Source organism: Haliaeetus leucocephalus, unplaced genomic scaffold, assembly GCF_000737465.1.
Source record: "Haliaeetus leucocephalus isolate CR32 unplaced genomic scaffold, Haliaeetus_leucocephalus-4.0 Scaffold3, whole genome shotgun sequence".
Lineage (NCBI taxonomy): Eukaryota > Metazoa > Chordata > Aves > Accipitriformes > Accipitridae > Haliaeetus > Haliaeetus leucocephalus.
In genome coordinates this window covers 2,715,426-2,741,358 of record NW_010972439.1, presented here as the reverse complement: position 1 = coordinate 2,741,358, position 25,933 = coordinate 2,715,426, and the positions used below count along the sequence as shown (strand labels likewise).

Below are 25,933 nucleotides of genomic sequence, written 5' to 3'. Positions count from 1 at the left end.
TGAATCAGTAGGATCTCGCACTATAAATTTCAATGCCATTTCCAATACCAACCTTCCAGTTTTGATTTGGCTCATACATAATGTGTAAATCAAGAATAACTTCAAATTCTTACCCAGGATTAAAGTTTTCACACACTCCACTCACATCATGTGCATTTATATGGCTGGACACCGATGTTTATCTGGCTTGTTACTGATAAAACATGCCTAAATTTGTATAGGCGTGAGGATTTCTTCATATTCCACTGTTCAAGCGCAACACAGTATGTTTAAGATGCCACTCACTTATTAAAGGTACAGCTCACATAGTTAAACTGCTCTTACTTTGACTAAGGAAGAGGAAACCAGGGAATTTGGTTTCACTTAGAATAAACATTCACAGTTTATCCACAGACCACTTGGACTGCAGAGCTGGGCTGCAAGGGAACTGGAAGAGAAAAGTCTTTACATTTAGTCAGGATGGGAAATGTGAAGCTAAGGTTTATTCCTCTATGAAATAGGTAAATAACCAGTTAAAAACCTAAATATCAGGAAATGAGGCTAGAAAAACTATTTGATTCACAGGAGTCCAGTCCCATACTTAATGTAACCAGAAAATATTTTGTTATATTCAAAGGAATTGTTCTCCCTTACAGTAGGACTCACTTCTGGCTCAAAGTCTGCAAAATCACAGGTATTATTTCCAATACAGGCAGGCAGCGGAGTGAACATGTAAGGGAATACAAAATACCTCCTTTCCAACTGGTGTTACCTTTACCCAGAACTGAGTCTCCTTCTTCAGAACTTTCTCAAGGCATGAGAAAATGAAGCAGATCTAGCAACTCAAATTTACAATTTTCTTATTAGAACTGAACGGGAGAAAAAATATCTTCCATGTTCAAGGAACATTCAAGGCATATAAAGGACTCAGTAGTTGATACCTATTCGGTATGTTATCAACATCTAAAGTAGTTAATTCTTGCTACTGGGCTTGATCCTTTCAACAGCCATTTACCACTTGAATTCAGAACATCACAGAAGAATATGCAATAAACAAGGAATAAAGCAGCTGATTCTTGCACAGAAAAATACAAGATCACCTTCTCCCTTCTCCATCTCAGCAAAAATCAGCAGAGTTTATTATGTGTAAGCTCCTCTGGATAAATAAAGAATTAATTAGGTCACTTTTTGTTCTGTCAACTTCTTACGAATTTTAACAGTGGACTTCTCTAGTCATACAGGTGCTATACAGAAGCTTATCTGCGTACTATACATGAGATACCTGAATAAAAAAATGCGTAAACAGGGACAGCAAGTTTGTCTCACTGACCTTGAGGGGGGAGTTCATAGTTTTGCAATGACATTAGAAAACAACATGGCTGTAATTTTCGAGGGATGGAATAAGTTACATTCTGTCTTCTAAAATAACATGTATTTTAGTATGGAAAGTTAAATGGTGCCTACTGCATGTACTAAATATATATTGAGAGTCATGGTAGTGACTGGAAGCCAAGTTCGGAAGACAGAACTGCCGTCTTATGTATGCACACAGAGCCCAACTCTCACGAAGAGGCACTTTTATACTGGGATTGAACAATAAAGAAGGCTTAAAGTGGCTGTAAACATAAATGATGAATGTATGAGAATCATGACCACAGAGTTTACTTTACAAATGCAGAATACAGGGACAGATGATGGGCATATAATAGATTGTATGGCCATATGTTTAATAAATAAATGCATCATAGGCTTTTGCAATTCATCATACAATTTGGACTGGTTGATTTCTCTACCAATCACTCCCCCTTGGCACTTATTTGAGCAATCTAGATGCCACAGACAGCTTTAAATAGTTCCAGATAAAAATGAACAAAAAAAGAAATAATTCCTTTTTCCATTCATATATTTAGAATATTCTGTCCATATTTTACCTGCCCAGAATAATTTTCAGTTCCGGACCAGTAGTACCTTTTCTAAAGATAAAAATGGAATGAGTTCAAAGTTTAGTATTCTACAGCCCTGTCACTGGAAAAGAAAAAAATCCAGCTGCTCAGTGAGAAAGACAACATTCATTTCAATCCTCAAAGATTTCAATCCTAAGGAAAAAAAAAAAAGAAAGCATTACATGTAGAAAAGACATTTACAGACATTTGGAGAGTCTCTGAATCCTAGATTTTAGTCTCTGAATGACTGAATTGCTGGTAATGAAGTCATTTGTCTGTGAAAGGGGATGGATACTAAAACAGTCTGCTCATGCTTTTAAAATGCTAAAACTCAAGCTGATAAACCTTTCTAGCAGAACGTGTCTCTCTATATCGGCACTAAACGTGACCTACTCCTATGCACTTGTTCTTAAGCACGCACACCAGCCATATGCACTAATTTCCACACCTTGGACACAGCTGCCAGAAACATACAGGCAAAATCTATGCAATATACTAGTCAACCAAACATGCCACCACCCTTTCCAAGAATGCCTACAGTAAAAATTTGAGCTTACATCTGGAAGGTGCCATCACTGTGGCACCACCAGCAAATATGATTTTATCTTCGTTTTCCTACTTGTGATTAAACTGATTAAAAAAAACCTAGAAAAAAAATTTATTTTTCTTTTTAGTTGCTGAACAAAACAACTCAGTAAACTAATTTTAGTTTTATGGCATTCTTAAAGAGATGAAAATCTTTGTATAAGCATGATATGTGTTGGCTTAAAATTCACCTTTAGCATTATTCTTACTTGCTACCTACTGCAGAGATGTGGGGACCTCGGCTCCCTCTGGTGGTCAACATAAAAAAAAGTTTTATGTGGCCTTCAGTAAAATCTGTGCACCAGGAAGCTTAACCTGTTTCTAATTCACTGGATTTCGTAGGCGTTGAGCACATTCATCAGGTATCAGAATGGGTTTAATCATAAATCATACATCTGTCCTTATTTCCTAAGAGCACTGAATGTCACTGACATTGGAGTCGTAATACTGGAATTTGTTTTGATTTATAAGATATCTATGCGTTTACTTGTCCTCCTGACAGGGCTCAATAATATTTTCCAATTTTGGTTTTTGTTTGTTTGTTTGTTTGTTTGTTTGTTTTTCACCCCAGATGTCTTGCAGAAAGGACAGTATTTGAGCAATGCTGTTTAGTAGTGCAGATAAAACCTGTAAAATACTAAATTTGTTTCTTACTAACTCTGGTAAGAGCATTTTGGTGAAAAATTGTAGTATAGTAGTCAATTTGTTACCAACTTCTCCATGTCATTCTCATTACACTTCTAATGTCTCCATGGTTAAAATAAAAGGAGTAAAACCAAGCCAATGTCCTTTCATATCACTGCTAACCCAAGACTCCATCCAACTGACCTAAACTGACATTTCTTCCTCTCACTGAAAACGACAGAAAAACTCTCCTTCTCTTCCAGAAGGCGAATCGAGGCGACGTTAGAAATCCTGGGTCAAAGCCTGGAACAAGCAGGGATTCCCTCCCCAGCTGTAGGTCGGCACCGAGCGAGTGCTCATGAACCAAACTTCCAGCGAGTTCACGCTCCCATAATCACACTTTGCTTAAACACTTTACCCCTTGCACGCACACTATTAATGAATTAACAGTTGTGAAACAGAGCATCTATGCAATTCCACTGAATAGATGTGGATTTAATGAGTGTCACTGAAAGTTCTTTCCCACACTGTGTGTAGTAATGGGAGTTTTAAACATGTTAATATTATAAGTATAGTTTCTTATAATTAAGATGATTTCTTGTAAAGATGAAGCAATTTTTTCTTCTTTTAAGTTCTGTTTAATACTAATATGTACCTGGCATTTATGAAACTGTAAGAAACAAAGGATATGAACTAGCATAAGCAAGGAATTTTTTTTTAAATTCAGAAAGGCAGAGTAGCTAGCTTAAACCAGTATTAAGATATTTTAAATGGGAATTTCACAGAAATTGTTAATTCCCACAAACATATTTTTAGAGGCAATTTTGCATTTTAATAAAAAACCCCAGTAAATTAAGCACACCTAGGGCTTTTGAGAGTTTCAGCAGACCACCTGAAAAGAGAGAGCTTTTCACAGCAAACTTGTCAGCTACATGGAGAGGGGTCATAGCTGGATTCCTTCAAAGCAAGGAAACTTTTTCATCGAAAATGTAATTTTGTTGAAAACTCAAGCCTCCTTTAAGCTAAACTGGTGTCAATGTGAAGAACTGCTTTTACAATACACTGTACTTCTACATTTTACTCAATACAAACCCCTTTGTTTCACCACTTCATTATTCCATTTTCATACTAGTCTGAACTCCACATGGCATGTAACTCTATGGAGTTACAAATAGGATGTAAACAGAGTAATGAGAATGTGTAAATTAGGTTCTTAATCTTCACATTGTGAACACCTACTATCTTTTTTTTTTTTTTAAGGGAAGACTTATAATTAAACCATTGTCCTGTCTTAAGAAGCTATTACAAAGTACTGGCAGCGCAGAGAGTTAAATTCTACTCCACTTTTATTAGAAGACCCTCAGGTTATTAAGTATACTTCCTGAAGCATCACTTAAAACTTATTAACTACATGTCATATTTGTATTAAAAACCGTCAAAACCCTTTTTAGTCATGTTTCACATTATCTGTAGGAATGCTTTGCTTTCTTATTCTCCATTTTGCCTACCTGGAAAGGATTCAAGATGAACATGATTATTTGCTTGAGGGTAAAGCAATAATTCCTCATCATTTAAATTAGAGTTATGTATTGCAACTCAGTCATTTAAGTAACATAAATGTCTTAAATCACAGTACATGTGAGGTCAGAATAGTTCTGGGTGCGTGCAGCATTGCAACCCATAAAATCTCTGTTTATAGTTCAGAATGATTAAAAATACATGTCTTGTGGGCCATTCACATGAAGAACTTTCTTCAGCACACAGAAGTTTTCGGTAAGTACAGTCCTATAGCTGATGTTTTTTTTTAACTCACTGGCTATTCCTAGTACAACTGTAAAAAGGAGACCTGCGGAACGAGACTTATCTTGAGCAAACAGTGTTTGCATCTTTTGTTACAGAAACAGAACACACACCTTGATTTCCACAGGATGTCTCCAGCATCAAGATAAAATTACTCCTGCTAAGCATCAGGATGAAAGCAGAAGTAAAGCCTATGAATCAGTGCATTTGGTACTGGTTCTTAGTACTCCTTTTAGGCCCCTTATAGATTCAACAGATCTTTCTGTTTCTTTTTTTTTTTCTTGGCAGCTTGATTGATAGCCAAGATATAGAAAGAATCTTGCACTTCAACTTGACTAGGCCATGCCCAGTTCTAGTTTCGTTCCAAAGGAACAAAACATATGCAATGAAGGAAAAATAGAATATATTAGAGAATGTAAAACGTTATTCCTCGGCTAACAGAAAAAAACCAAAACATGTTTTTAGGAAGTTTTCATTAAATCTTTAGACAGTATTGAAAGTAAGACAGCCCGTCCCCAAACCACACTCTTTTAAACACCAAATCAAATTAAACCATGGCTCACAATAAAAGAAAATCTTTTGAAAAAGAACAGACAAATGTACGGATAATCTTTCTGAGGCTGACATACAGATTTATATAACACAGCATTCAGTTCTGCAGCGTACATATCACAAATGAGTATGAACCACAGCCAATCAATAGTAATTAAAAGAGAATGTGCGAGTTCAAAAAGAAAGGAAGCCAAAATCTCAGTCAGAAAAAAAAGGTTCTTTTCCAGCAGGGGAGGAAGGAAGGCAACAGAAGAATCGGGGTAGCAGAGGCAACAGGAGGTTCAGAGGTATGAAGGTCATAGGAAGAGGCAAGGTCTGTCAGACGCGCTTGGTATATGAAGGGAATGATGCACAACAGTAAACTGTTGGGGGAAAAGAGTAAAAGGATAAAATTATAAATATTGTGCAGGTCAGACAGCAGAATGGCTAGCATGCTCAGTAACGTTAAAGAATCAGATGCCCAAAGGAGGTGCAGGTGTGTGGGCACATGTATTAAAATTCAGAATCCCACAGATGCTCTGAGAGTAACTCCCTGGGTTCACGTATAAGCTAACTCAATCCCAACAGCACAACACGTACTGACATGCAGCATGTCTACGAATTCTGCTTTACTTGGCCTGAATTTTAATTCTCCAGAAGGTACAAGATAGATGATATTGGAAATTCAACTTCATTCTTTAGCCTCAGATCAGGCTGGATGAGTAAAAGCAATGTTGGTGGTATATGTCTCCTAAGTCACACTTGCAAGTTTTCTTGCTTTAAAGACCATTTATAAGAAAGAAAAGGCTGGGTCACTTGACAGATGCTTTCTGAGGCAGTGCGCTATGACAGGCCAGCAAAATTCCCTGCTTAGCAGCCCGCAGTTCTAAATTAATTTAGAACCACATGTAAGAAAATGTAGTTTTCTCTCTGTGAGTTTCTCTACCTATTTTTTGCTTCAAGTTAACCAAGTCCAACCCTTAGAGACTATCCCTAATGACTGTGAAAGACTAGATATATATCTAAGGTGACTGAAGAAATATGACCAAATTGCTTGTGAAACTGTCACAGCTTTTGTCAAGCGGCTTGTATTACCTGTTAATGTATCAATGATATAATGAAAAACATTAAAAATTAGGTATGGGGACAAGGCTCCTTTCTGTTCTCCTGGTTCCTTAAAATTAACCTGGTATTATCCATCAACTAGTAGTATACATGTCATCTATACAAAATAACTGGGAAATGCTTACACCCACTCCTTCACCCCTTTCAAACTGTCTGGTTAAGTGATGATTGATTATTTTGATCTACAGTTAAAAACAAATCACACTTTCAAATTGTGATTTCACTTCTTTAAAGACAGAACACTTTCCAAAATTTAAAAATCAATCAGTTGTCAAGCCCTTACCCAGTGCAAACCCTGAGTTCACTAGTACTTTATCCAGTGCCAGTGAAGAATTTAACTTCAGGATCTCATTCTACAAGAAGGTGAATTGTTTATTCTTTTTCAAACAGCTTTTAATTTCTTACCGCATTTCTTAATGATAGTTCATAACAAGCCAAATAAAGGGCTAATCATAGAGGTTCACAGGAATATTGCATTTACTCTAATGAGCTAGTGAAAACAATTCAAGGCAGCATGTTTTAGTTGCTCGCCTAGGTGCAGCAATCTTTCAATATGAGCATTCTTTACCTGAGAGAAGTAGCCCAGAGCTTACTATTGACTCATTTATTGGGAACTTCACAAGCTGTGTGACATAACCAAACACCATGCAACAGAGGTGACAATCTCCATTTCTGCATTCCCAAAGCGCAGTCAATCTTAGAATCACAGCCCACGAACAATCTGATTAGTAAGGTAAGGAAGGAGAAAGGATCCCATAAACGTATCATTTTAGACATGCACACGATATGCAGGTAAGGGTCTGCCAGACCAAAAGTTAAGAGGAAAGGTCATGTAATGAGAATAAAAAGATTAAAGAGCAAAAACTGTGAGGGACGGTTGTACTCTTGTTTGTGGAAGAGATCCTTACCATTAGAGCCAGAAAAGTCCAAGTATCTTACTAAAGGCCCTATTCATGAATGACTTATACTCCACATAAGTTTGGAAAACTCCGTGAAGAGCAATTACCGCCGTCCTCTATGAAATGAAAATTCCTCTACACGGGTTTCCCAGAGCACAATGGGACAACTGTGTGTTTGCTGAGAAGGAATGAGGGGTGAGGCACGGTGCCCCACAGACAGTGGCAGATTGTAAGGAACAAGAATTTAAACTCCACATGATCAGAGAAATTTAATTTCTGAATGGAAATCTCATCTTGTGAAAGACAAACTGCTGCTGACAGTCACCCACTCAGCAAAGGAAGACCACAATCCTCATCAGAGAAAGCTGTTTTGAGAGCAATTTCAGAACAAATATGCCTTTCATCACTAGCTGGCATCAGTAGCTCATCCTCCTTCCCACCTTGTTCTATGAAAAAACACATTTACTGAGGTTAGAGCTAGGAAGATTGAAAATTTTGTTCTTCTTTGAATCTACCGCCAAAGTCCTATTTGCACTGCTTAAGGCATTCTCAGGCAATAAAAAACATCATTGCAAAACTCTGTTCTTACACTGCTCAATTGCTACAGTATCCAAGCGCCTTTCAGAACAGCATTAGGCAATACAATTAGCATCTGTCATATGTGCTACTTTCTCTCATGGGTATATCTACACACATTTCTCTTATGTAAACCTATACACCTACCTTTAGGTAGAGCACAGCATAATTATAAAGCTAAACTTGTCCCTCTCCAACACTGATGCTTTAAGTCTAAAATAAGTACCCACTACACACTATTCTTTTGCTCTCAGTAAACTGAGGATAATAAAAGCTCATGTGATGTTTCCATGTACAAGCTGAATCAAATCCTTTTGACTGGGATATTGTGTTTGTTTAAGAGCAAATGATCAGGCTGATAAAATCAGGGCTACAATGATTAAAGGGTATTTGATCACCAAGGTAGATCAGGAAAGCATTGCAAAATAACAGTGGTAGAAACTCAAATGCAAAGAAGGCCACAACAGATTTTTAAGAAAAAAACCCAAAACATTGTAGGCAAGCTGATGGTATCCAGCAAAAAAAAGAGAAGATTTTAAGTATGATATGATTTCTGTGCATATGCTGGTAAAAATGAATTAGGGTTAATCCTCAATAAGATTCAGGTTTTCTGTTAGTATGGATCTCCTTAATTTCCTTCTCTCCCTCCCATCAAAACTTGTCAATCTGTATTTCCTCAGCACAGATTTGAAATATAATGCTTCAGATTTAGCTGGTATCCAACACCAAACACACAACATTAATGTATCAGAGTCAACTTCTACCTGCAGAATAATTCTGGTCAAGAAAATCTCCTGGAAAAAGATCTTTTGTCAAATGAGCAGCTAATGGAGACATTTCCCTATCCCATGGTTAGGAGACACCCTCCTAACCTTCAAAGGAAGTGTGTCCGGGAGATGCCTTAACGTGCAGATCTTTGCTGCCTTTACAGGATCTACATGGGTGTGCAGGGCAAGCCCACAGAGAATATAATACGTGATCAAAGACTTGGACTGCGTACAAAGATTTAAAGACAGTCGATGGATAAGCATGAAGAAGTAGCATGAAAACGTGCTTTTCACAAATACACAAGGATGTGGAAAATATCGTATTTCTTTGTCTGGTAACTGTTACGCCCCAAGGGGAAGAGCACACAAAGGACTATACAGAGAAGGCAAGGAAGATGTACCCATTAGGACAGGAAGGTCTTTAGCGTTATACAGCTCCTATAAATGGTTTAATTTTCCTAAGGGAGACACCCTGTAGTTTTTGACCTAGACTGATAGACCTATTGACCCTCAAAGGTACCCGTCTCTGGGGAGACAGAAAAACAAGCATGGAGAATTAATACAAGACAACAGATTTTTGCTTCCAGCTGCACAAAGTCACAAGGTTTGATGGTTGTTTCTAAATGCTTCCATACAATGGCCAGGTATCATCCACAAAACTGTCTCCAAACAAGTGTTTTGTTTACTTTATATTAATTCGTTACACTGCATTGGGCATTTTAAAAGACAACAGGCTGGAAAAAAGGGAAAAAACAGACATGTATGTCTAGAGAGCAGAGAGGAAAGTCTGGAAAAGCTACCCCTGAGAGTAACCATCAGAAGAGTGGAAATGCAAATACACATATTTTCAAACATACGTTTAGGTACCAGCTCTGTTGGTGCTGTAACGTCTGCTTCTCTGTAACAGACTGTTGGATCCACAATGTCTCTGTCAGGAGGAGGGTAAGGTGGGGGTGGGGGGATCACTAACTGAGGTGGACCACGAGTGGTGCCTCTAGGAGGTTTTTGTGGCACCAGCCGTCCATCACCTACAAGGGGATCAATTGACTAGTTACTTCATTGCAAGGTAATGATCTCTCAGTTTATTGTTATTTTTTCAACACACATTGACTTCCCTTACCCACATCCAAGGTCTCTCTGGATCTAATTTTGCTCTTATTTACCTCAAAATAATTAAGGGAGAAGGAAAAGCTAGGTCTCTCTTAAATCAACAGAATTGAGCCCAGCACATACATGTACATCACAACTAACAGTCAAAATCACCAGTTTTGGCAGACATAAGGAAGGAGAAAAAAAAAGTTAAAAAAAAAACAAACCTGAAAACAGCTACGTAAGGAAATGTGAAAAATGTGCGTTATTTGTATCTTCTTAAGTGCCAAACTGCCTGAATTTGTTGACCTCTAGGATAAGAGAGAACGAGGAAGATGCCTCAGGTCAGTATTTTGAAGTAGGTATCTTGACGGGTTTTTCTTTTCTTTTTCTGAGTAGGTTTCTTATTATTTTGACATTGTGGAGAAGCAGATGATTAAGTTGCTTTTTGCAAAACAGTGTTCTAAGCTATCAAAGGAAATGCTCATAACTTTGGCTGGGGGCTTATTTCAATACTATGTACAGTAACTAAATAAACACATGAACCTTTGCACTATATTAACCATTTGCAATGTTTAAAAACTGCTGCCGGTTTGTAGTGTACAGACCCAGAGCTATTGCAATCTGGAAAGTCCTCAGAGGCTGGAAGTGCACTGAGGAACCACGACTACCTGCCCGTTCTGCTCCTACACCCTGCCTTAAGCATCTGCTGCGGTCGCTGCTGCAGACGGATGCTGGCAGAGACAGACCTCTGCTCTGATCCATTCTGATCATTCCTATACTCTCAGGCTCATGCTCTGGTGCTGCTGAGAAGGGAAATAGCACCGAGAGGGAGGAAAAAAGATTAAACCATTATCGGTTTTTACTTACGAGTCACTAGCTTCCAGAGATTCAAGACACAATGTAATGCTGGCAAACGTGCAGACCCTTTTTTACTGCTTTGAGAAAACCGGGCACAATACTTCAGGGTCACACTAAGTGATTCAGTATTGAATACTGAGGTGAATTTGCCAGTTGGAGAATATTTTTTATAGGATCTTTTGCTTTGATTCATGTGGCTAACTTGGGAGATACATACGTAGCTTTAATCCTTTTCCACCATGCGGCCGCCTATTTCTTGCGGCACGTTTTCCCCCTCACTACTGTCTTGCTTTTTTCACAGCTTTTCTCTCTTGCTTTCAGAGCCATCTGTGCTTTCTCATAGTTTTCTTGCAAGGGCCCCGAAGAGAGGCTGTTTTACCAACCTTCCCTTGCTGTAACATTTTTTTCTTGTTAATGAACACATTCATTCAAGAAAGTATCAGAAAATGAAAAGCACTGAAGACACGGCTACTGTGGGACGAGTTCTTTGTCAGTGTAAAATAATAAGGCTCCATTAAAGTAAACGATACTACAGAATCCTACATCAGCAGAGTCTGGCCAGCAAGCACTTATGTACACAGTACTGAACGGACTAGAAGTGGCTCTGCTCTGCTTTATTTCATCTCTAACATTCCAAACAGCGATACAAAATAAAACAGAACACTCACAAAAAGTTAAAGCACCAAATGTCATCAGTAAGCGACCAGAAGTAGGGCAAAGCACAAGGAGTGACAGACTGTAACATCTGCAACGGTTAAAAGTAAGCCAATTTGCTGAAAACTCCTGTGCTACATGGCACAGCGATAACATTCCCCTTCGAGGGTTTAAATAAGAGATGTCAATGGAGTCGAACGTGTCACAAGATAATGGACTCCTGCTGCTACATAAATGCTGAGGCATTAAATGTGAAGCATTTACTGAAAATAAATGTTGGAACAAAGCCAAGAGGTTTCTTTCTAAACTGTGAGGCATTTGTAATGTAAGTGATTATGTATGACAGGATGTCATATCTGTATGTCTTAGGCACTTTATGAAACACGAGGTCAAAGGCACGAACTGAAGTGCACTGAGTGCATCACGGCACTTGAAGACTGATTCTCTTAATGTACTGAAAAATGAGTTCCAATATGTGGGGTTATTATCTCATATCTTTACCCATCATAAAATCACTTTGTTTGCTAAAAGCATAATCTTGGGGTCCTCACTTGGGCAAAGCTCTCGCCAATCTGAATAAGCTAGCAGTCAGATAATGACCGAGGTCTGGGAGAACGGTCTTCAGTCCTTCTGTGCGAGAGTGAGCGTGGTGTCACAGACCGCTGGAGGCTGGAGTGTCTTTCATTGTCTCCAGCCAGGTGTGGCATTCCTTTGAGAGCACCAGTTCTGTTCTTCTACTGATTAGCTAAAGACTCAGCAGAGATTGATACATAATAAAACTAAGGACTAAATTCAAAAGAAAACCTTCACTGAATGTGGTCAGCTGATGTCAAACTGTTGGAAGACTACTGGAAAAGAAAATGTCTTCAGGCTTTAGGAACACGAGGAGATACTGAACCAGCTTGACTGCACTTCAGTTCTAACAGGACCCCATGGCTTCAGATGCATTCAGTATTGCCTGGCCTATCTCCACTTACCAGCATTTCCCTTTACTATTTCCCTATTTCCATTAACTACCAAAACCACCATGACCTTAAAGGCACAGAACAGGCCCAAGGCTAGTGCTTTTGGATACCCAGCGCGTACCAAACATTCAAATCATCTGATGAGTGGTATCTACCTTTTACTACCCTAGGGTACTCTAAATGGTGCCATTAAAAAAAAGACGTAATATACAAACACTTATTTCCAGACTTTCATTCTGCAGAGAAATGCATTTTTTTCCCCATGTTACAAAAGTTTCCGAACTCACAGCATAACAGAATTAAGGCAACTTCGAACAGCGAGCACTGAAAGCACATGCACAGGATTACACAGGAGAAAAGAATGCCTCTCACCCATTGTGCTCTTCCTCTTGTCTTCCCTCTCCTCTGTCCTGTTTGGCATGGCAGGAGTGGGCGGCGCGGATGCAGTGGGTGGAAGAGGGGCACGCCTCTTCTTTTTCCGTAAATCGTTTAGGGATGCTCCTTGTGAAATCTAGCAAAGTTGAAAAATAGGCACAGGAAAGGAGATGTTTTGTCAATGCTGTAAATTGTCAGTAACAAAAAAAATGTGATATCTCAGCACAGTATATTTATAATGAGCATTTACAGTGACAACAGGAGATTAACAAGACAGATCAGAAGAGGTATAGTAATATTGCACTCAGAAAAGAAAAGGGACAAGAACTGCAGATGAATGTCACAGTGGAAATACCAGTCTGGTAGACATTTGATGTTTTTGGTAAAAGGGAACCAGAGAGCTCAACGCTCAGCAATGCACAGTATGACACTACATGTGTTGTTAAGCTTGAGCCATAACACGACCTTGCTTTTCTATTGGTTTCTTCAGACCTTAAATTATGGTTAAATACTCCAATCGGTATGTGTAGGGAATAAACTCTCTAATTTCTTTTATTTTCCTCTCAAATTCTTGTTTAAGGACTTCTGAGAGAAGAATCAGAATTGAAAGTTTGCTTGCATAGTGATATGAGATCATACTGTACTCTATTTATGTCTACTGGACTTCACAGACATACTTTTGAAGATCTGTAACTCTTTGGCTTCCAATAATTGCAACATGCTAGCTGGCAAGCCAAGACTTCATTACTGTTTATGCTGCTTTTAAAAATAAGAAAATTTTTATTACAAGTGACTTGGGTTTCACTGGGTTGCATAATATTTTCTGTAGCTTATTGGAACTTAGCTCTCTTTCCTTTTTCCGGAAAAATAATAATAATAAAACCAAAACCATGTAGGAAAATCTGTTGGATTTTTATATTTGAAAGGTACTGACAACACTAGACAGAACCAGGTTTAGCTGAAGCAGAGGGTAATGGGAGCTGCCCACACATGGCATGCTGTTGGCATTCCTCAGTCTTCACTTGCATGACTTCACTGCTCTGTCCGTCCTGGTACTCCCCAGAGATGAAGATATCTAATACACCGAACTGCCTGGTGATTTTCTAATATTTCAAAGGCCTAAACAATAATAATAATAATCATCTTTCCTTTAACCCAGAGGATTAACGAACCCTCAAAATATATTTGTTGTGGGAGATTTCAATAAACAAATAGTAGCTTCACACTGCTCAAAGCTATTATCAGAGTTCAGAGGAAAGGCACCCATTTACATGCATCCTTTCCCATGTTGAGTGAACATTCTGAGAATAAATGAATTTTAAAAAGAGCAGGACGTGTATAGAGCTTCCCTCGCTTAGCCTTCCTTTTTAAAAGCACTCAGGAGGGTCTTAGGTTATAAAACACAAACTTTGTTCCCACCTTTCAGGATCATGCTTTAACCATCATGCCACATGACAATTGGACACTCTCCACCCCTTCTTGTTGAACCTGCACCCTGCACATGGAGAAACTTGGTAGTAACCGCACTGGACACAGAGCATGTTAACCAGGAGGAGCTGCAGCTTTGCAGCAAACAGTTTCTATAAGGTGGAAGGGACAGAGGGTGGGAAAGAAAGGTGTCCTGGTCTTACTTCCTACTACCAGGGACTACTTCTGCATTTTTACATTAAATGTCCACTGGATACAGCACACGACTAAAGCCAGTGAGGCCAACCTAGATAAAGTTAGGCACAGTAAATGGGTGAGACTGTTAATAGTAACTAGTGATTTTGCAGACTCCAATTTTGGCCACCAAACTTAATGGAATTTGTAAAATTAGACTTATACCCAGAAAAGAGCAATAGGCCAAATGTTCAGGAATGGATACAGCAAAATTTTAGAGCTCCTCTGAAAAACTTTTGCCCAAAGTTATGGTGTTACTCCATATTAAGATGCGGCACCTCTCCTGATGAAGAAACTGCCTGCCAGTGGTTAGGAACTGACTGCCACTGACTTAAGTTGAATCACACCCTCCACCTCCCCAATTCTTCTAGAATTAGAATGCTCAATATTGAGTTGAACATGGGAAACTGTTCAGTGAAACAGGCTCATCAGGCTTTGGTTTACAGAGGAGGAATTACATGGAGGACAGCTACCTAAAGGTGCATTCTTCTCCATGTCTATTTGGGGCAACGGGCAAATAGGCACTTGGAAAAAAACCCACATTCTTCTGCACTGCATTTTAAATAACTAAAGTCATGTGAACATTTAATACTGTATCTTGATTCTTCAGGACACTACCTTACAAAAATGAGAAAATTATCAAAGCGGGGACTCTGATTAATCCGACTGCAAAGTCTTCAAAATTCAGTAGCTATGGTGAACTTGAATCATCTGGGAGACAGGCAGCATCTCAACTTCCCCAACACTTCATAAGCACAAGCGATGACTTCTGCGGATATTTAACGGCATTTTGCAGCTTCCACATTCACTCCTGTCTCTGCAGACAGAAAGGTCTGGAGGACCTTACTTGAGGACAAAAAATGGATGGACTCGTGTCCTGGTTTCAGCTGGGATGTAGTTAGCTGTCTTCCTAGTAGCTGGTACAGTGCAATGTTTTGAGTTCAGTATGTGAAGAATGTTGATAACACTGATGTTTTCAGTTGTTGCTCAGTAGTGTTTAGACTAGAGTCAAGGATTTTTCAGCTTCTCATGCCCAGCCAGGGCACCTGACCCAAACTGGCCAACAGTGTATTCCATACCATGGGACGTCCCATCTAGTTTAGGAACGGGGAAGGGGGGGGCGGGGGAATCACCGCTCAGGGACTGGCTGGGTGTCGGTCGGCGGGTGGTGAGCGATTGCCCTGCGCATCATTTGTACCTTCCAATCCTTTTATTACTGCTGTTGTCATTTTATTAGTGTTATCATTATCATTATTAGTCTCTTCTGTTCTATTAAACCGTTCTTATCTCAACCCAGGAGTTTTACTTCTTTTCCTGATTTTCTCCCCCATCCCACTGGATGGGGGGGAGTGAGTGAGCGGCTGCGTGGTGCTTAGTTGCTGGCTGGGGTTAAACCACAACAACTCGTGATTTAAAAGATAAGTCTAGCAAATCTTGAGAATCAAGGCAGAAAGTTAAGGAAGCGTGTGCTTGCACTTGAAATGACAAGAGATCACTAATCACCCTTCCCCAATACCAGATGAGTGAAGGGTGTTAGTTTGGTATAGTCAAATTCCTCAAAGGCACATTACTGCTTTACTAAGAAGTAAGGATCCTTGTCAGAAGCCAGCTTATCTTTTTCAGCTCTATACATTCTTATTTAGTTGAATCTTCTGAGGAACCTCGAATCTTCTGAGATATATGTATGGATGAACATGCTGCTACAGCTAAAGAAAAGGCTAGAAAATAGTGCACAACTGCAATAATGTAAGTGTGGTCAAATACACAGCAAAAATGCTTTTATTATACTGTCAGCTCAGTGCAGTATACTTCACAAACACCATAAAGAAGATGAAAACCTTGTTTAAAGTCAGCCACGCTACAATGTATATAACAAGTGTCTAGTTCAAGAACAGGTCATAAAAATTGTTAAAAGTAGTTCTTAAACACCAACAGTAAACCTATGAGGCTAAACATAAATGGAAAAAACACAAAGAACATTCTGTTTCTTTCTTGCAATTGTATATACCAAAACAATAGAACTTGAAAATAATTTGTTATGGCTGGCTGCTTCTTTTATAAAGAAATGAAGCCTTAACAACATTATCTGAAGTAATTTCCCATCCAAACTTTGTTACAGGAGCCCCTCTCTGAGCGTAAGGGAGTACTTCCTAGTCTTAGCACTTGTGCTTCACCTATGTAGCATTTCTAACTAGAAGAAATTATTAAGTCAGCTTCTGTTACACAATGAATACCTTATTTTTAAAGATGTTAACAAGTGTTCCCTGACTGTAATTAATACCATTAACTGAGCTAGAAATCAATAAAGTGGGCGAAAAGGACATAAGCCTGACAAATAGTGTCACTTCTGTTCCCTTATTGATGAGAACACATATGATGCAAAAAACAATTTTCCATTAAATTCATGTCATGGCTCACATGCTGTTTTGAAAAATACTTCCAATATTGCAGATGAAATATCTGAGGAATGTGCTGAATGTGTTTTCTGTCTGTGAAAGCTCAACATCTTTATTAAAATGTGAGGGCTTTAGATAAGATTTTAGAATATATTTAGAGCCTAACAACAACATCATGGGGAGGTTATGTGTCAAAATTGTGTGGAAAAGAATCCTACAAGGCTAATGCTTGAAATTTTCAATCAGTAGCATTTGACAGACACCCTACTTGCAAAGTGTCTGTGGATACTGCAAGAGTGGATGTGTAAACTGAGTTTGAGTTTCCTCATGTGTAAAAGTCCAGTATTTTCTTTGGGTTAGGTTGCACTGAATACGAATTCATGAAAAATATTAATGGAGGCCCAAGGAAACAAAAGCCACCACCACCAAAAATTCATCAAGCATTCAAAGACAAGGAGGTTCTCAGATAAATTTCCAATGTGAGCTCCGCTGCTTTCCCTTGCCTGTCCTCTACTTACAGGTCAGACACTGGTTTTGTATTTATCAACCCTTTCCTATTAATCTTTCTAACATAAAAGTTTATCTGTGTAAGTACTTGCTGAGTCATCTGGCAAATGCCACCTTCCTTTTATTCACAGACCAAACTAGGCCTAAAGTTACTGCAGGTTTGCTGCTACTGAAACTGAGCCTCCTCCCGTGAGCCAGAAACTCTATCGTTAATTTGTGCTCCTCTGTCCCTCCAGTATCTACCAACATTCACAGCCCACTCGATGACACTGACTACATATCTCAGTCATCTGAATCACTACTTTGACCAAGAAGGAAATCTCACTCTGATGTCTCCAAAGAGATTAAAGACTCTACAATAACATACTCGGAGATCCGCACAGACGCAAGTCTGTCCCCTTAAGGATAGCCCACGTACTCTTGCCACAGGTGGTAGAGAAAAAGGGACTGGGCTTAACACAACCTTGGAAAGTACGTGAGTGGGCAGACGAGGAAAGTACACGAGTGGACATACGAGAGACACGTACTTTCTGCAGGACTGAGAAAGAACTTGGAAAAAAGCTGGGTGATCTCCACTCAGAAGCACAACTAAGAACACAAGTAAGGAAGAGCAACTTAAAAATTGCCTTGGACTTGCACACTAAAAGCGAACAGCACCTTCTCGAGTTACCTGGAACAGGTTTTCCCTGAACAACTGCAGGCATCTGTGTTGTAGTTGGCATCTATGCTTACTGGAGAAAGCCTGGACGACTGACAGACAGGTCTAAACAGTTCTAACTGTGCCTTAACAGAAAACCCCTCAGTGGATCTAGCGAATATGTGATTGAGATGTTAAAAAAAAGTGCATAGTTTGTGTTTCAAAATCCAAACCACTCTTCCCAATAATTTCATAAACATTACAAGAAACATTTGTCTTACAGCAACAGATTTTTGCTTTTACTCTCACTGCTATCATTTTGCCATAGGAAAGGAAAAAGGGAAACTTGAAAACCTAACAATTTTCCAGGTTTGCAATTTAACAAAATCGTCCTTAGAGCAATTTTCTTCCTGCTCAAACGCCATAGCTACAGCTGATACACATATTCTATCAGCAATAGGATTATGTCTGGAATAAGGATTGTTTTTAAGGGATGTCCCATGGTGGTTTAGCATATACAAATAAAAATTGTATAGCATATGATATAAACTGTGTGAGGAAAGCTCATATACTCTCTTGCTTCTTTCTCCTTTTTATGCAACATTACACGTCAGGATCTTTCATTGTTTTATAGAACAACTGTCTAATTTGTATACAAAATGTCTTGTTCGGGCAAACAGTGAGTGATTGTTTGTAGAAATTATTTTTAGAAGTAAATAAAAAGGATTGGAAAAAGAACACATGGATTCAATCACTGGCATGCCCTGACTACAAACTGGTTTCCATCATCCAACACTGAGCAGACACACACTCTGATTTAAGCAAGCCAGATTCTGATACACCTGCTGGTGATGATATCGTGTGGGGTCAGAATGCCTATCAAATTACGAGAGTGTTTAAATATGAACCACAGAAAAATGCAGAGCTAACTTGTAACTGAACAAACAACAGTATCACCCCAAACTATGTGTGGGACCATCCCAACCCTCTTCCCTTCACAAAGAATTTTAAGAAATCTTGAAATAATTAAGAGCCATTTTCTAAGAATCTCTAGAAGTAAAAAGAAAAGACACATGTTTTATTAACCAGTTTTAAACTCCTGATATAACCATAACTGCACTGATCCTTTATAGCATTGTAAGAAAGACAAGTGGTAGATTGGTATGTAAGAAAGATTTATGGTTTGAAAGTTTTTAAAAATATTTTGCTCTGATTTTGTACATAATTTAAAGCAGTTGAGAAGAAAATATTTTGATCCAAGAGGAGCCGTTCTAGGAAAATCAGAGAGATAAATCTTTCAGCTGCAGAACGGAGACATAAATCTGTCCATGAAACTTGACGATATAAAAGCTATTCTATCCAGCTGATTCTGCATTTTCACAGGGCAACAGATGCTTCAACAGGCCTAGCACTAGAAACCACAAGAAGTCCCAACTGAACATTAATGTGTCTTAAACAACATTTACTCACATGTCTAATATTCCCTGGACAGGTCATACATTATTAGGCTTTTCACTGGCATACACTGACAAAGGAAAATTCAAGGAGCTCTCAAAGAAACTGGGCGTATGAGCAATTCATGAAGCTGACCACTGTAAGTTATGTTGTATTAAATTGCCTATTCAGCACCGAACTTCTCTACCTTGTTTCCTTATTGGGTAGTACCCCATTTCATTTGATTAAAAACTGAATGTTTAATCCACAAGCATGTTACAAACAGCATTCAAAGACAGCAGTCTGATGTTTCCCAAAACCATGTCCTTATGTTGCAGAATGCATTTGTGTGGGTTATTTAAAATGCTTACTAGGATCTCATGCAATGCAACAACATATTGCAAAAACAACATACACAGAGATACTAAAAAACATGGCACATGGAAACAGTTTTAAAGAGGAAATTATTTGAAAAACTTGTCATTTTGATAAAATGCACAGAAATAACTACACTTCAGAAATTAGCAAGCAATTTCTCCAGATCCGTCATTTTAGTTCTGTACATCTTGATTTTTCAGTGTTGGATCTCACAAACCTGACAATAAAATGAATAATGATAACAAACTTAAAGGGAGATTTTTAAATAAGCCATACGAATAAGCATGCTGTGATTGCAAGACTGACATTTGGACCGACTAGACCCAATCGCTTGTGTTACGCTGGACACGCCACTCTCACGTGGAAGAAGTTTAGATGGGAGATTCCCAAGCTACTGCCAACATGAGTTCAAGTCCACAACGTAACACCGACTAACTCTACAAGCAGGACAACCACGTTTGTGTCCTGACACAACACGGCTCAGTATCTGGGTGTTTCCTCCTGACTTTGAAGCTCTGCACCATGCTTCCTTGGACTGCGTTTGGCCCACGTGGTGGCTGCACCCCAGCCATACTCATGGCCTCAGCTTCCGAGCTGCTTTGCTGCTGGAAGCATTCAGGCGCTGTGATAAGTGGGAAGTCTGGCTTATAACTGGAGTGCAAACTGCATTGCTCTTCTGAAAATAACCTTACCATTAATATTTTAATCAGATGCCACAAAAATTGTATCATTTTGCCTACTTTTATGCTGCTTAATTTCAAATTAATTTTTTCTCCTTATATGATTCTGGTATTGAACAGGGTTTTGTAATGAAATTTAGTATTCATTATCAAAAATCAAGCTGTGACTGCAAAAACATCTCAGTCTTAATAACAGACAAAAAGCTTAGCACTACTGAATTTTACAGAAATTGCTATGCTCTTGCTATTTTATTCATAAAATGAGGAAGACAAAAGCCAAGGATGTCCTTGAATACTCAGCTGATTGGCGACAGAAAGCTAAATCAGTTGACACAAGAAAGCCACTGCAAGGTGAAGGGGCAAGCTCATTTTTCCATCTGTTTTTATTGAACACACCCTCTGTGAAATGCCATGGTCAAGGGCAGTTAAAAATTAATGTCATTCTAATCTTCTTTAAACACTTTAACTTGTTCGGTTAAACGTGTCAGACAGGAAACTATCCATAAACAAATCTGAGATGTTAAATTACTAAGATAGCTGTGATTTCCTTCTTTTGCAAAATCTCATTACTAGCTGCAATATTATTTCCACTCAAGGAAGTCACTCTACAACACCAAATATTTTCACATGCATTGAAACATGTAGACTACACAAGTCTGCGGATGTTTGCTTTGGCAAAGAATTTAACTTCCTCTGTTTCTCTGAATACAATGTAATCCTCCTCATTTATGTCTTCATTTGGGCGTGGGGGATGGGGGTGGAAACAACAAAACCCCCTCAAACACTTAAAAATCACATTTTAAAACCACCACAAACTGATTTGCTACTAAGATTAATTTCTCCTCTAGATAAGTTAAGCAAAAAAGGCAAAAACCACATCAAAATTTCGTTTCATGTTTGTGCTTATCTTAGAACAATACAATTAATAGAACAAATGAACATTAGTAAAAGCTTAAAATACATAGTAGGACCGCAGCTCATATTTCTTCTGACAACTTTGTCAAGGAGTTTGACGCAATCAATGTCATCTCCTTGAATCGCTGCCTTTGGGAAAGGCACTGGCCTAAGGATTTTATACCTCACCTTTTCTTCCTCAGTCTCACATCCAGGCTAGCTGATTGGTTGCTCTGCTTGCCTGTCCTTAAAAATCTGAGAGATGTTATGAGCCAACTGAAGATCTGCAAAATTTATTTTGCATCTTTGCCCAATTTTCTGCCAAAAGGATAGGTTGTAGCTTAAAATCTGTTAGGGCTAGGAAGTGGAAGGCAATCACACCAACGTTTGACCAGGAACAAGGAGAACCGTACCCTTTCTACTGCCACTAAGCAACATACCTCCCTGGAGCTTAAGTTTTCCTCTACACTTAGAATATTCTTGCCAAGTTGAATTTCTAGTGCTTAGCACTAAGTCCTAGGCGATCACCTCAGAAGTCTTCTCAATTTAGAGAAAAACATACCTGACCTATTTCTAGTGTTCAACTCCCTTATACCAGCCCTCTCCATGTGCAGGCACACAGAATGCCTGGGAAACCTGGTTTGGGTGGTAAGTCAAGTGATACTTTCCAATTCCGTTCCAATTTCATAGACCCATGGAATGGTTTGGGTTAGAAGGGACCTTTAAAGATCATCTAGTCTATTCCATCCTTTCGCACTGTCCCCTGCAAACTTCCACCCAAGTCTAGTTCCTTCCAGCACTTCGGAAGGGCAGCCAGAAGCCCCGACTTCCGCAATCTTCGGAAACCAAGAAGAGGGCGGAATAGCAAAGCGTTCCCACAGCGCCAATTAGATGTGTTACTAGGGGCTGTGGCGTAACACGGCCCTACATCAAGCTAGTCCCCACAACTATGAGATTTTTATCATCCAAGATTACAAACAGACTGTGCTCTGAAGATTTGTTACAGAAACCCACGATGGCACTCCGCTTGCTATCCACGCCTGGAAGCGTCAGGGGACACAGAGCTGAGCAGGACTCAGGGGTTGCCTGTTGAGCTTCAGCGTTCTGATTAAGATGAGCACACTGCGAACAAACGAGGTGCTATTTCTCCCAGTGACCTGCACCATCCATCCTCTAAAGAGGTGAAAACTGAAGCGGTGTGCAGTCAGAGGAACTGGATTTGCATTCCCCTCTCCCCACTTCTATTACTTTCGGGATATGACTATGAAACTCAAAAAAAATAGCATGAAGTAGCAGAGAACAGCTTTTACTGGATTAGAGTTGTGATGTTTTTCCTTGCTCATTTGGCTAAACAATGACCAGAATGGAATGCTATTAAGCCATTAAATTAAACCAAATTTACAAAGCACGCATTTACTTAGCTGATTTTTCTATTCTATAATTTTTTTACCTTTTTAATTTAGGATCTAAGAAAGGTGGAGTTACAAGCAAAATCTAAGAAGCGACATAAACCCAGGTTCTAAATTAAGCACGGTGTTAGGGTCATTTTTCATTGCGTACCGAACGCCAGTTCCTCAGAAGCCTCGCTGCTTAAAATTATCTGTCTATTAACTTCCCCTAAATACCTTGCCCAACAAAGTCTAATAATTACTTGACACATACTTTCTCTTTAATGAGAGTTAAAGCTTACGATGACATCAGCCTGTCCTATTTGTCTGTGACTTGCAAGCCAGATGAAGTTTACTTACTAAATGTTGCAACCCTGCCAAAATTCAGGGCTGCATAGAACAGTATGTTCGGGCCCTGATGTCTTGCCAGTTTTCAATGAAGTGCTTGACAGAGACCACATGTGGAGGTCAAGTGATACTATCATGATCTCACCAGATGGTAAGTTGTGGTATTATTCCCAAGGCAGGTAGTATAGTCTGTTCAAAAACAGTTGGCAGGTGATCCATGAACTCACAGCCAGAAGCAACTGGATTATTGCAAAAGATCAAGAACACTATTGATGTTCGCGAAAAGACTATTCCAAGAATTTTTCTTGCACGTAATTCGAGGACTCAACTCTCAAGATGTACATTTTCTTGCAAAAAAATAAAAGGATCTATTTTACTAACTGCTATCTTAAATCAGAAGCCCTCCTGTCAAACGAATCTTGTATTCTTGCATGATTATTGTGTGATGTAAATTAAATGGTAAAATAAAGACACTGCAAGCTCATATTGCTTGGGTTCTTGTACATATTAACGATCACCAGGTCATTCTGACTTTCATGTCAATTCAGAGGTTGTATCTACACAGGTAGGAGTGCAGGACTGAACTACTTCACAGAGAACAAGAAAGCAGACCATGGAGGAATCGTACAAAATTTTGCAGATTACATTCTCCCACCCCTCTACAGGAACAGCCTATCCAAGTCAAAGTGTGAAGCATTTAGCACTTCACACAGTCCAGCCTTCAGTTAAAGCAGGTAAGCAATTTTAATCACTACTGAACTCACATTGCTACTATTTCTAAAAATGCAATAAGGCCACACAGTGGACTCCTCTTATGAAGCAGCAGCTTTTTTCCCCAAGCTAAAGAAATAGTATTCTCCTTTCAGAAAAAGACATAATTTTAAAGCAGACTTTAAAATTTTAAGTTCTTCTGTTGCAAAACCTATTAATTGACCATGAACTTTATCTGAGTAAAGCCAGATTCTCAAAGGGTCAGTGCAAAAGCAGTCTTACTTCCCCTTGCAATTCTGAGAGGCTGCACCTTCTGGCTAACATCAAAACTGAAATTCTGAAATTCTGCATGAACATCCTAGTTTGTACTGGCCAAACTTCAGAAAAAAATATAATCAACTGCACTTAATCACTTTGTGACTGAGAAAGTTAAGAATCCTTTTAATTAATTCATCACAGGGACACCTTACTCTATTTAAAATTATGGGACAGAAGAGTTGGAAAATAAGTATATTAATAACAAATTACAAAAAAAAAAAGAGCAACACAAATACTCCTGGAAAATAAGTGGTTGCCTAAAAAAAAGTTGCCTCAAGTTATTATAATGCTTTCTGAAATTTTGTTTTTAAAATGGGACACATGCTGCTAGTAAGTAAATGTGCAGCAACACAAAGTTGAGCATTAGGAGCTCTAAAGAGGATGGGTGGCAATTTGGACTGAAACTATGGAATTTCTGTAGATGTACAAAGAAAATTCCGTGATATAATATTAAAATGTAACATACCCTTAACCAATAATCTGAAGATATTGAGAAAGTAGTCACTACAGTACATGTATCATCTAGCTGTAGCCTTTGGTAACTACTTTAAAAGAATTAACATGTTTGACTAAGTGTGCATATACCAGAATTAATTTTTAGAGCTGTTCTTCTCATAAAAAGAAGTACAAATTACTCCCTTTCACTAGCAGCTTTTTTGGAGCCTTCCTAAATTTGATGCTTTGCATGACAGCAAGATAAGCTTTCAGCCACCATTGCACTTTTCTCTCTTCTTCTCTTAATTTGGGCCTGCATCATTTATCCAAACTGGAGTATACCTGTTCAGCTAAATTAAGCATCCAGACTGCACAGCACACATTATCTGATGTTCTCTCAGTTGGTTTCATGTTTGCCATCTGAGCATTGTTTTGTCAGAGATGAAAAGAGCAAGTCTGGATACTTCCCATTCAGCTAACTGAATGTCAGTCATGTTTAAAGCTCTTTGGGAAAAATGATCAAAACACCTTCAAATCGGAAATTAATTGTTCTGTATTCTGATTTCTTAGTCATTTACCGCGGTGTAGGGCATTTTAAGGACCACAGACCTCTTTTACTACTCTCGTTTCTACTAATTGGTTCCAGTACATCTTGGTAATGGAATTTGCAATAGGATAGCACTAGCCAGGTTCAGCTCCAGTAGAAATATTAAATAGAAAAAACTTTTCAGGTTTATGACCAGTTACAAAGATGATTGTTTCTATAAAACTTAATGTATGTCATCACAGAATTTCATGTCTGTGAAGGGCAACCATTTGTACATGGCTTTTTCAACACAAGGCAATTAACTGGAAGTCATTAAGAAAAGTTCCACCCTCATACACTCTTCTTAAAGAAATACTGCCCAGTCCTTCCAGCAAAAGCAGACAGATCCACGAAAGCAGCACGCCATACGAGATCAATTTGACTTGCTATCTCCTGAAAGGTAGAAATACCATCATTTGCTAAACCAAATAATAGCCCCATCACTGCACAAGACAGAAGCATTCCAACAGTTCCTTCTTCAGAGGATTTGCAATCTGGAGAATACCTGGCACGCACCTGGATCTGACATTGATTTCAAACGGAATGGGATCAAGTCTTTCACGCAGCTTCTTATTTTGTCAGTGAAAGGCCCACGTCCAATAGAGTGCACTGGACATCACCCATACAGCTCGCGGCTACCTGTAATTTGACCTGCACACCTGCATCTCAGTATTTTGAGATTCAGCCCGGAGGGGCTGCAAATATGACCCTCAGAGTCCTGCAGGGCTCTTTGATACTGCAGTCACAGCACTAAGTTTTGACGTGTATACCAGGCAAGTTGCTTTA

General features: G+C 38.9%; 1 protein-coding gene across 1 annotated transcript in view; it reads right to left on the bottom strand.

Moving 5' to 3' along the window:
* COBL (cordon-bleu WH2 repeat protein) overlaps positions 1–25,933 on the bottom strand; it is a 111,290-nt gene that overhangs the window by 32,619 nt on the left and 52,738 nt on the right. The window contains exons 8-9 of the mRNA XM_010574085.1: positions 12,771–12,909; positions 9,687–9,857 (exon numbers count right to left, since the gene is read on the bottom strand). Of these exons, the coding sequence (XP_010572387.1) occupies positions 9,687–9,857; positions 12,771–12,909 (310 nt within the window). The remainder of the gene's footprint in view (positions 1–9,686; positions 9,858–12,770; positions 12,910–25,933) is intronic.